Raw genomic sequence first — 13,058 nt, forward strand, 5'->3', positions numbered from 1 at the left:
GTAATGTCTTTATTTATATAGCACCTTTTGATCCAAATACGTGTTCCAGAGCTTTCAGTCATCAATCAGGATTAAATATTTATCACGGTGGCAAAATGGCTAATGGAGAAAAAAAAAATCTATATTATTTAATCAATTTTAATTGATATTTTCTTCTAGTTGAGCAGTTATATTCCATCTTGTGTGCCTGTTTTCCTTTAATAATAGTTGGTGTCCCCCTCAATGAAGAAACATTTAGTGATTCATATAATGAAAACAATTAAAATAGATTATAAATTAAAAAAGGAAGAAATTCCTTTTGCAAGTGAATTTTCAAGGCTTACTGCAGTCTTTCTTGCATGACTGTTCTGCCAGAAGAATTTTCCTCCTACTGCAGACCACACTGAGAATCAGGTTCAATCCTGTGAGCTCAGCGCTGCCTTTCCAGCAACTACAGCAGAGCTTTTTCATCAGGACTAGCCTGGTTGACAGAGGCTCTGATTACTGAAGGCACAATCTACATCCATTAATCCATTTCCTTAAATGCATCTGGCACTAAAGAAGTTTTGTTTTACAGTAGCAATGTTCTTTTAATCTCTGCTGACAGTCCAGATTCTTGATGATACCCTGCTGTTTCTGAGATGCACTTGTTTTCCATAGAGGATAAATTGATTACAAGCTATCTTTACAAATGCAACAGTGAGTCTTCCCTGGTAGAAGCGGTGCCCGTGTCAAATACCAAAATCTTTTCAGGGAATCATCTTTTAGAAAAAGGAGTGTTTAGTGGCAGGATCGTGAAGGTCTGTAAAGAACTGTGCCCTCCAAAACTCTCAAAAGGAGAGTTTCCTCTATTTGCAGCAAAACCAAGTTTGTTGATCCTGCAAACTGACACAGATAAATAGTAGGCCAATTCTAAGTACAATCCTCCTTAGTTTAGAGGCAGAACTGATCTTAGATTTTTAAGGAAATGTATTCTACTCCAGTAACTTCTGAAAGTCTTTATTTAAATTAATGGTAGTTAATGGAATTATACTGCATTTTAAAGTCTCTTTCCCCTCTTTCAGTAATGGAAAAAATAAAAATCTTTATTTCTGATTTCTCCTGCCGTGTATTTTGCTGACATTGCAGTACAATTTTTCTGCTTTTCTGTCTTAACAGTCTATGTTAAATTAAGTATTAGTAAATATGCTTTTCAATTTTTTCTAATATCAGTTCTATTTATTTGCAGATAATAAGGCAGCAATTTCCACAGCTAACAACAAGAAGACTTGGAACCAGAGGCCAATCAAAGTAAGCAGTGTATGGTATTATTATCATCTCACACAGGGCGCCATATGGCTCTGGCTTTACTGAATAGAATGCTATAAGATCAGGGAATAGTTTGTCCAGTTGGGGACTTAAAACCCAACTTTGATGGAGGTTCCATTGTAGTCTTTACATTGTCTTATTGATTCAGCGGTGATCCTGCAAAGGTAGTCTAATGGAGGCCTTTTACTGATTTCATCAGCAATATTTTCCGTATTGTTCCTATAATGTTTTTCATCTCAACTCACTTTACACAATATAAAGGACATTCACACCCAGGAGTAAAGGAGCTACTGTTGGAGGCTGGGAAATGACAGCTGGTTAACATCATGTTTCAGTTTAGAGGACAAATGGCAGAATGCTATCTGGAATTTAGGTAGGAACATACATTGGCCTAAACTGAAATTGTCCACAAACCTGGATTTAACTACCATTTTTCCTGTGTAATGAAATCCAACATATCTTTAAGTGATCAAGGAATTAGTTTATGACCTTACCCAAAAGATGGTACTTCCTGAAAACAGTTCATCCTAATTCCAGAATAAGAAATTGATTCAGAAAGAAGAATGCACTTCCTGGGGTATTTGACTTTTTCCAGTTGTTGACGAGATGTGATTCTACCAATTTATAAAGAGGATATGGTGATGTTTTTATATTTTTTCTGCTTGTGGACTCCATGAAATTTTTTTGGATCTTTTTATGGCAAACATAAGCCCCCTAAAAAAAAAAAATGTATCTGCTTTTCTTGATTAGTTTTCACAGAATCCTACAGGGTAGTCTAAGGGTAGTCTCTGTAGATGACAAGTGGAAAACTGTGGAGGTGGAAGTGAAAACCTGGGACAGTGTGTTTGCAAAATTTTACTGGTAAAGCTTCTCTTTCAAAACAAAGCCTAGAAACACAATATTGCTAAATGCTGAGAAACAAATATGCTAGGAGAATTGAACTTACATACTAAAGCTAGAATGACCCACTCTATAAAGGAAAAAAGAAATTAAGATGCTAAAAGAAGTGCCATTAAAATTAACCTTACTGTGCTCTTCTAACAAGGGGTCCATGCCAAGCAGTATCTCTTTGATGGGACCAAATGTCCTTTCCCCCATCTTGAGATTCTCCTAATTTTTATAACTAAGCTTTCTTTTTCTAGAGCAGCCATATTTAAGCAGCTAATTGAAGATTTGAAATCTCTTCCCAAATGCAAATTCAGAGCTACCATAACATCACTCATAACAAAGCTACCAGAAGTCTCTCAGGTGCAAATTCTGGGCTAGTCCAACAGCATATTAGGAAAGCATGATAGGTCCGGACTCAGAGAATCAGGATTTAGCACTATGGAGGTTCATAAAGATCGAGTGAAAGTGTGCACAAGTTGCTTTGTGGAAGCATTCATATGAGAGTACCCTCTGTCAGCCATCAAATCACTCTGACATCATTGGCTACAACTTCGTTATTTGTCTTCCCATTTAATGAAAGGAACAAGCACTGCTGTATTTCCAAACTGGAGCTCCTCCCGCAGCTCCAGGAATCTCTCAGAGGGGCAAGATGCTCTTGATCCGCTGACTGAAGGTGTCTTGCCTCTCTAAAAGCTATGTCTCTACTCTCAATGAGGCTAAAAATCAATGAGACTTAATATTTCTTGCCTATTTTCCCCCTAACCTGCATGCCTGTCAGAGGAGTTTTCAGGTCACATACTCCTCTCACGCCACCTTTGCAATGGTTCTGCTCCCTATCTAGCAAATAAGAAGGGGTTTCTGTAAAGCATGCTGTCTGTGCTCTGCAAAATCCTTGGCCCCTGAGAGTCCCTGGTCACCCCTGTGAGGGAGATCATAGTCACTCAAATTTCACAGCCTCAGGAGGTATGAAATTGAGTTCTCCTCCTCCAAAAGAGGATGCCTACATCTTCATCAGTGGTTAACACCCCAAGGATTGTAGCATACAGAGGAGTCATTCTCATTTGATCCAATGAAGAGGAGAGGTATAAACATACACACACACACTATATATACACGCTGTACTTCTTTACAATAAATACACTCCTTGCTAGACCCAGCACAGCTGTAACTGAGCTCTGGTTTTGTTTTCAGAAACATCTGACTGCATTCCAATCAAGTGTTACGTAAAGAAATTACTTTAGGCATTAACACTTCAGTCCCTTTATCGCCAACTGTGCTGACCGATTGCTGCCAGTATGATTTTCATTCAACTTCCCTGCTACTACCAAAGGAAATTCAGCCATAGAAGTGGTTAAGATTATCTGACTTCACACTGTTCTGCCTTCAGTCTTTTTATAGCACAGCTGCCTTGTAACATTACAAAGTTCAGAGCTACAACGGTGCTATGCTCTTGGTCATCCGTTGTGAGGCTTTCTTTTTTGCAGCTGGGTTTATTGCCGTAAGCATGCAGCTGTTCTCTGTCCGCACTGAGCTTAAAAACAGTTCCACCACAGGTGAGCCATGAGAAGGCAGCTAAACATAAAAGCCAATTTCTTTCTCTACCGTAGTTTGAGACTCTTCAATTATGTACACAAGATGTTAGTTAAACCAATGGAAACTATGTGGTGTGAAGGGAATTTTGCTTTTTTCTTTAAAGGAGTGCTGCAGATACTGGATCCATGAAAGTAAAAAGCATTCCACTATTTATCACAAAAATGATTGTGTTGTCTGCATGTTATTCTTCTACAGATCAAACTTTCAAGCCCTGTTTATTGAATTAAGTTGGGGGTTTTCTGATAGAAATACAGAAAAGTGCTTGGAAAAGAATCTTTGTAAACTACACCAGTGAGTTTTTGCCATTTGGGATGGTAAAATTACTGAAGGAGAAAGCTATCTGGAAAAATTTTGGAGTTAATTTGGCTATTGCTGTCTATATGATTTTGAAGCTACCTGGAAAACTCTTTTATGTAGTTTACTGCCAAGTGCAATATACCAGAAATTAAATAACGCACAGTGAAATTTTACTACATTTTCCAGGCTTTCATTCATTTTTTTCTTGAACTGATTTAAGAGGAAACTTGATATGAGACTGACCCCTGTTTAAATTATACAAACCTCTCAGTCTGTCTAGAACTTTTGCAGTCCTGCTTGTTGTGACCTTTTCCCTTTTTTCCCCCCTTCTCTCAGCAATTTGTGGTGCTAGCTCCCTGTAGCATTTCCTTTCAGTTTCCCCAACCCCAGGCATGCCGCACAGGACTTATGTGAGCTTTATGGCTCTTAAGTGCAGTGCATGCATGACAGCTGCTAGAGACTGAACTGCGGACTTGAACTGCAAGCTGGAATTGTTACCATTCAAGCTAAAAAGCCAGACTTCTACAGCTGGTGTTATAACCGCAGTGTTAGCACAAACTGGCCATTAGCTACCTGTAGCAGCTTAGGACCAATCTGGAGGCTGGTGTCTGGTGTGGAATACACATTTTGGCCTAAGCCCTGATGGGCAGATTTGGAGCCGATGATAGTGTGGCTTTCTAAGGTATTGAAGCTAGGAAATCCCATTCATACCATGTCAGCTTAATGTTTTATTAAATCTCACTTGGATTATTCGATATTGAGTTCAAGATAGCTTTTATTTTTAATGGACAATATGGAACGTCCTCAGTGGGCATGGCAAGGGAGCCACATACTAGAAGTTTGCTACAACTGCCCAGGCCTCCTCTCAGCCCATCTGTGCTGGTAGACAAGATTAGGGCTTCCAGCTCTTTGCCACCACTTTCTGCTGGAGATTATGACATGCACTGATCTGTGGGTAAATGACTGTGAGTGAAAAAAGGAAAAAAGTCACCTAAGTTAGTTTAAACTACCATCACTTAGATGCTACTCTTTCACTAATTTAATTGATGACATTTGTAGAACCAGCTGTTTTTGCCTAAAGCAAACTCATGTCCATTCAAGTGAACAGATCTGCTGTCAGCACTCTGAAATCAGTAACTGTCTGGGGAGTACAACAAACATCTGGAGATGGTAACTTCTCCTGCCACCATAGTGGGATCCAGAAGACAGTGTCTCATCATGGTCTGATAGGCTTTTGATAGGCTGTAAGGAGAGAACTGGAAGATCATCGAAAATTCCCTCTAGGAAAGTAGGGTGAATCAAAAGTACACAAGCAATACAATATTGTGATGCCTTTTGTAATTGTTAAAAATTTAGCTGATGGGGTGCTAGTGCCTACAGCTGAGAAACTGAAATAAGTTAGCAAATTATGGAAGGAATAAGATTACCTTTGCTGCTTTGATGCAAGAGTTAGACTGGATAATCAGTGCTTCCATTAACACCTATAATAAAGCTAAGGTGTAGCACAAACTTACGCCATAAGGCCACCAATCCATTTTTATAGCACAGCCACACTGTGTAATTCCCACTGTGGTCTGCACACACAGAGTTACAGTGTTGTGTAATATCCCTCGCTGATCTAAGCCCAGTGCTGATGCTAACTTATGAAGCAAATAATTTTGAACTGTAAATTTCCTACCGTTCATTCCTTTCCAGCACAAGCCTTTTTTCCCCTCTCTTTTCACTGAAGTGTTTTCAATTTTTGAAACATTTCTGATCAACTCATTTGCAATACTCATGCTTTTCAGGGATCAAACCAGCCCTCAACAGTCTGAGAATCAGGGAGCTGAAATAACAACAGAAGGGCCAGTCCAGAGGGTCTGTACCTCTGCTTATTGCTAAACTAAAGGAGAGCTGCACAGCAGAGCTCTGCCAAGAAGTAGCTTTAGGATGCTTTTTTTTTTTTAAATAAAAAGAAAAAAAAAGGAAGTCCATTATTTTCCTGCCCTGCAACAGATTCAGCTTTATTAACTCTGAAGAGAGCTACTTTTACCAGAAGGAATGAAAATTGGAAGCCCAATATATTACTGCAATGTTCTGCTGCTGAATCAATGCTTGTTAATAATACATAAACTATTGCACAGTCCATTTTGCTGTAGAAATCATTAGCATTATCAGTTTCTCTTACCCCCATATCTTTTTTTTTTTTAATTTTCAAACAATATCTGCTTTATAAAATATACATCTCTATGTATCAGGTACCATTATTATGGAATTGCAGTGAAAGAAAACTCCCAGTATTATGATGTGATGTATTCTAAAAAAGGAGCAGCCTGGGTCAACGAAACAGGAAAAAAAGAAGTAACCAAACAGACAGTGGCGTATTCACCACGATCCAAACTGGGAACATTACTGCCAGAGTTTCCAAATGTCAAAGATCTAAATCTGCCAGCCAGTCTGCCAGAGGAGAAGGTAACACTTTGGAAATCTTTTCTCAGCTTGTCTTGGTTTTTTTTCCCTGCTCTGGATGAAAGCTTTATCTAAAATATAAAGACTTTACATTAGAGTAAGTTCAATAATGCTTTGACTTTATTTATGGGGGACTTAATTACTTCATATAATAGGAAGAAATATCTTCCCTTAAAATAGGCACCTGACACTATCAGCTGTACAATATTTCGAAAGCCCATGCACGCTTTTTTTTAAAGTTACATCACATACGGCAGGTGAGGTTTGAGGGTAACTGTTTTTAAATGTGTTATAGCTCTTTAATCTGCAAACACATTTGATGGCAAACAGAAAAACAGTTCTGTTGCTTTCTTGAGCAGAGAGGAACTTAGTTCATTTCTTATCCTTCTAGACCAGAAATTAAGAGAATCCTATCTGCACACATGACAAGAGTGCTCTGGCTGCTCTTGGCTGAGCTTGCTAGTTTTCTGATGCTATTCACATGTGTAGTATCAATGTAAAGTGGACAAAAGAATAGGGTTTTATAGTTCTTTATGTCCTAATTAGGGCCACATTCTCGTCTTTGATCTCACTGAGGCTTTTTGCTCCTCTTACATTTGAAGAATCCCCATTGACATAGAAAAATCCATGAATTCAAAGGGAGAATTTACTTTTAAGAAGAAAACTCATCTTAAAGCTAATCTAACTAATCTAACTAGACTCTAACCGATTTCATTATTTTTGCAATTGTGCATAGGTAAGATAAGAAAAAACCTACTTTTTTGTGCTCTATATTCTGATAGTTTTAAAAGCGGATTTCTTGAAGTAGAATGATCTTTTGTGTGTCTCCCTCCCATTCTTTTTCAGGTTTCTACCTTTATTATGATGTATAGAACTCACTGTCAGAGGATACTAGACACTGTAATAAGAGCAAACTTTGATGAGGTATGGTTAGAAACTACAATTGTAGTTTAATGATACATAAGGTATTAATGGATCTGAGAGCTTATTTTGAATGTGATATTACAAACTTGTGGTTTTGTGGTGGCCGATCCTTTTCATGAGTAATGAACAATAGCTATACTTGAGTATATAATATGTGACCAATAGCGTTAAATCTCACAACACTGTGTGATTTAGAGGAACGAAAGCAATGGGAATGTTTTTGTCTCTCCATTCTCCATCAGGATTAAGGTAGCAATATCCTCTTACAAGATGTTGGACAATCCAGTTCTTACAACTCAAGAAGTGTGTCCACCACCACTTTTCTAAGCTTTGAGTTGGGAAGCTCTGTTTGAAGGAATTCCTCTGAGTGTGCAGCACAAACCCAGGGCGGGTGCCACAGCCAATACGGTGGGCTCTGCTGGTCTGTTAACAACGGTGCCAGGTGCTGGGAGGCCTACAGCCTCTCAGATGTACCAGAAAGCTGTAGCTGAAGTCTCCAGTTGCTCAGTTGTACGCAGTGCAGCTAGGAACACACGCACTGCTCAGTAGTTGATACCGTCCATTAGAAATGGATAAGGTTTGTACCTGCTGCATATCTGACTGAATCTGAGGGTGTTATGGCAGTGCATGCAGACAGCTCTATAATTAGAGCTGAAAAATAAAATGTTACTGGACTGCAAGCGGTTTTATATTACACGTGGAGAAGGCCTCTAGTCCAGGAAAACAAATCTGACTATAGAGATGCTGACGGCCTGATTGAAATATGGCATCCAGGTCCTGGAAAAAATCAAAGGAAACAGGTCTTTTGAGTCTGCCTTCTGAACAATGGCAAGAAATTCCCTGCTTTTCTTCCTCTCACTGTTTAATTCTCACACTCTTCTGGTTTAAAGCTGAGGCTCTTTTAAGTCATCGTACCCAGTCTAGATGTTTCCATGTGAGAGAAATATGTGACATGTATTCAGGAAGTTTTGCTGGATGAGTCTTGGAATACTTTCCTAAAAGCAGGATGTTAGATTTTGTTAGGGAATCTGTCTGTCAGGATCAATGGTGGGGAAGGGGCTGAGCAGCAACAATATATACATGGCAAATATTCTTTACTGCACCTGGTGTGGTTACTTATTTCAGTACAGATTGTGTGCAAAAGTTTATCACTTATGAATGCCAGTGTTCTGACCCCTGTAGAACTGATCATATCATTCACTGAATAACATCTTTATTTCCTAAATTAAAATATTCAGAGGTATATTTTGCTGTGTCTGAAATCTCCTCCCATTTTCTTTTTTGTCTTTCTCCATTCTTTCTCCTCTTTCCTTCATAGTGGAGGAAAGAAGAAATCTAAAAGTGTAGTGTTTCTTTCCAAAATGAAGAAAGAAAATGGTATATTGACCCCTGTAAGCCATGTGCTATCCTCCTCTCCCTCCCTACACCAAGCCCTAGATTGCATTCCTTTGTATATAGGGACAGAGAGAAAAGAGAGAGAAAAAGGCTTGACAAGTGGAAGCCAAAGAGTTACACTCACCAGCCACTGATGGTAGGTAAAAATATGGTGGTTCCCATGGGTGTCTCTACTGTAGTAACACAAAGACACCCTGTCACCAACTCAGAGCGTCTCCTCGCCCTGTGGTTGATTACCCCGCATTGTGCGCTGCATTACAGTATAAGCCTATCTAGTCAAGGAATATGCCTTGTCTGCGTTGTATACCATCAGTGCAGCTCTGGGGCTGAAACAAATGCTAAGTAAGCAGGATCATTTAAAGAAAATGGTATATGTGGCCTTTGATTATTTTAATTTAAACATCCCTGCTTCTTCTCGTGATTGCAGGTTCAAAGTTTTCTTCTGCACTTTTGGCAAGGGATGCCTCCTCATATGCTGCCCGTATTGGGTTCTTCAACTGTAGTGAATATAGTGGGAGTTTGTGATTCAATTCTGTACAAAGCAATTTCTGGAGTTTTGATGCCAACGGTACTACAAGCATTACCTGACAGGTCAGTATAGCTAGCAGCACTGACCACTTTTAGCTCAGCTGACTTTGTTATATGTCTTTTCGTCAAGAATGGCACCAGTTCTCAGAAAGCTGCTTGCTGCCACCCATTTCTTGAGTTTAAATCACAGTGTCAATTCAAAGGAGTTGAAGAACTGACATGTTCCTGAAGAAATGCTCAGATTTTAACAACACTTGTATTGTGAAAAACTTGTTATTTTTTGTGTGATAAAGGATACCACCTTCTTGGTTTATTAACATCAAGCTGATAGTCATGTCCTAACTTTCAGGGAATTTCAGAAGTCTGCAGGCTGCAGAGTGCCACACTGTCTTCTGAAAATTTCAGGCACTTTTCTGCTAGTCAGGGATAACAACATAATAGTATTCTGAATTATAGTGACAAGAGGAGCTGGCCTGGCTGTTCTGTTTGTAAATACTCACATGCATATTCAGGCACTGCAACCTAAGCATTTGTCTCTGTATACACTCTTTGAACCCAATTGTTATTCTGCTTGCCAGTAGTATAAAACATGAAGATCATACTTGTGAAGTCTTGGACAAGCTGGTTTAATTTAAATACCATCCTATGAAGAACAGATGCATGTTTATTTTAGGATCACTTTATTAATATTAAGAAGTATTTGCCTCTTCTGTTTCAAAGCTAAATTCACTTTTCCAATCCATGTGGTAGATCTCAGCTGTTCTCTTCCTACCTGGAGCTCACGTGAGTCCAAGAAATCTTGTTTATATAGGTAAAGCAGGACAGAGATCAACAGTTCACAGGAAAAAGAGTAATCACTGAGTGCAGTCAACCTGTTTCCCCCTTTGATTTTCCTAATATAAGCATCAGGAAACTCTGTTTTTCTAAATATATGTGTACACGTTCAGTATTATTTGACTGATGAGTTCCTGAGGTTGAGTAATTTGTTAAGAATATTGCTCTAGGAGTTTCTTATTGGTGCTGTATATTTGGCCCTCAAGATTTTAAAGCGTCTGTAATCATGACAAATGTTTTCAAGATGTTGTTCTGCTCTCCTATGCGCACTGCATGACTGCTAAAGTACAGGCAAAGTATTTTTTCCACAAGAAACCTGTTGTAAGCATGAGCTTTCCTTGATAAGACATGTACATTTTTACAGGCTTTGCCCCTCACCGCCCCCCCCCCCCAATCTATTTCATTGGAAGGATTAAACAGAACAGCAGTCCTTTTCTCAAGCTGCTTAGTTCTTTCATAGCAAATAAGGAGAGACTTGAGTGTGAATATGGACTTTTGTAATGCATATAAAGGGCCAGATTGTGGCTATTAAGCCATAGCCTGCACTGGAGGGGGTGAAGAAGGGTCTCATTGCAATGGAAGCTCCTGAAGATTGCTGACTCAGCCAGAATCCTCTGAGGGACTTCCTGGGAACAAATATTGGCTGTCCAGAAAAGCCACTTTTTAGTGGGTGCAGCAGTCATCATCCATCCCCCATCCTGTTAAGGTGTCTTTATGGAGCAGAGCAGGCCCATGGCCATGTTTATTTTACCAGCTCTGTTCTCAGTGCAGTGTGTTAGGAGTACAATCAGAAAAAGCTGCCTGGCTGAAAGAGGGAAAGTTCCTTGCATCTTTCCTCTCTCTCATTTGTGTATCATCTCGAGTATTGCTACAGGCAGTGCAGCTCAGTCTGGCAGAACCAGCTGTTAGGGTCCCCTGCACAACACCCTGCAACTTTTCCTGGAAACTGTCATTTTATACTGAGCAATTCGAAGAAGAGGGGCAGAATGAGCTGTCTACCAAGTTTAGCAGGAAATGATGGAGCCATCAGGAAAGAGTAGTAAGGGAAAAGAGAGAAATCTCACTTGTCTGGGAAAGTTCCTGTCCTGTACAGAGCTAAGCAGGCAGGTCCTGCTCTGCCCCCACTTCCCCCACCTGTGTGGGCTTGGCCTGGAAATTCCTCCGCACCACCGTCATCACCCACTCACTGGCTCCAGCCTGCAGGATAGTTGGTTGTTGCTTCACTTGCAGATCCCTGTGTACATCTGTATAAATGTGGGCACAGCTGAGCTGAAATGCAAAGCTTGATCTACTGTCTTCTTTAAACAGTTGTGATTTTATGTTTTTATATTTGTACAGAGTGGGAATGCTTTTATTTCAAGCTAAGAATACTGTTTGTAAGTATCAAAGCAGTGCAGTACAGAGACTTCCATTCTTTGTGGGGTTTTGAACATGGTGATATGTTTTCCTTTTCCTGCAAATGTTTTCAGAAGTTTTTCTTCACACCTACAAACCAAAATATGTCAGCAACTCTGCATAATAGTGCGTTGTAAATAACTGACTCATAGTCTTCACACATTCACAGATTTTGTAGTATAAAGCACAGAGTAAACATGTTCTGATATAGTGGTTTGTCTTTTCAGTTTGACGCAGGTCATCCGAAAGTTTGCAAAGCAGCTGGATGAGTGGCTGAAAGTAGCTCTCCACGATTTACCAGAAAACCTACGAAATATCAAATTTGAATGTATGTATTGCCCAATCTCTCTCCTATTAACCTGGGATGTATATAGTGTTTATTGATTACAAATTAACTGGAAGTGAGACTAGTGTTCTTTTAGGAATTAAAACCTGTCAGCATTATAAATCTTGCATTCACTTACAATCTCCACTTGTTCATGAGAACCAATTTCATTTAGGGAAATGAGGCACTGCTCAGAATAAGAAGAATTGCTTTTCCTTTCTTGTGGATTCTGATAAGAAATTAATTTTGTTGATAGTAAGCAAACATTAGGGATGATATTAAGCAAAGGAAATTATTAAACAAACCTTTAGGCTAGCACAATTTGAATACAGCGTGAGGCCCTTACTCAAAAAAGTGCCAGAGTTAAAAATGAAGGAGATCAAATTACCCTGTCACCACAGGAAAGGGCACTAGTCCTTTTCAGACGTGCTTTGTAGATGCCTGCAGTGCACATCACCTATTGATAAAGCCTGCTTTATTTCACGGCTCTCAATTCTTTGCCTTTCATGAGCACTAAATTCCACACCACAAAGTTAAAGGAAAAAAAAAAACTAATTTAGGAGAAGGATTAACTATTTTGATCAGCATGGAAAATTAGGTGTATATTTTACTGAGAACAGTCAGGATGTAAGTTGGAATAACTAATTTTAGGGTTTTTTTGCATTGTTTACTAATTTATTTTAAAAGTTACACAAAGTCAGAACTGAGAATATGCTTTATCACATCTTTGTCAGTTCAAAAATATCGAGAATCTGCAACAGCAAAATCTTTCCCAGTCTTATAGGGAGAGAGAAAGAGACAGACAATGCACTTTCTCGTCATTCTCAATCTGTACTCTTTAACTGCCTCTATGTACAGTACAGAGGGAAAACCTATTCTGTGGCCACATCTAAGGCCTGTTTGGACAGGTCTGCAAGTCTTTGGTGATTTTAGTATAAGGAAAAACTTGAGTGCGTTCTACCTTTCACATAAGCCTTTGTCACTTCTGCAATTGTTTCCTCCTCATCAGAATTTGTGATAGTGTACACGGCCAATGGAGGTACTGACAGGAGTAACTGCAAGCCTTGGTCAAGTTTGCAGTCCCCGAGTCACAGATTTCTGACAAAAGATGCACAATACAACATTTTAAAAGTTCCAAGTATAG

At 39.2% G+C, this 13,058-nt stretch overlaps 1 protein-coding gene across 1 annotated transcript in view; it reads left to right on the forward strand.

Moving 5' to 3' along the window:
• RFX4 (regulatory factor X4) overlaps positions 1-13,058 on the forward strand; it is a 98,889-nt gene that overhangs the window by 45,064 nt on the left and 40,767 nt on the right. Inside the window, exons 5-9 of the mRNA XM_050899815.1 lie at positions 1,208-1,269; positions 6,303-6,516; positions 7,360-7,437; positions 9,260-9,423; positions 11,817-11,917. Coding sequence (XP_050755772.1) covers positions 1,208-1,269; positions 6,303-6,516; positions 7,360-7,437; positions 9,260-9,423; positions 11,817-11,917 — 619 coding nt within the window. The remainder of the gene's footprint in view (positions 1-1,207; positions 1,270-6,302; positions 6,517-7,359; positions 7,438-9,259; positions 9,424-11,816; positions 11,918-13,058) is intronic.

The sequence above is a fragment of the Gymnogyps californianus genome, chromosome 1 (genome assembly GCF_018139145.2).
Source record: "Gymnogyps californianus isolate 813 chromosome 1, ASM1813914v2, whole genome shotgun sequence".
Classification (NCBI taxonomy): domain Eukaryota; kingdom Metazoa; phylum Chordata; class Aves; order Accipitriformes; family Cathartidae; genus Gymnogyps; species Gymnogyps californianus.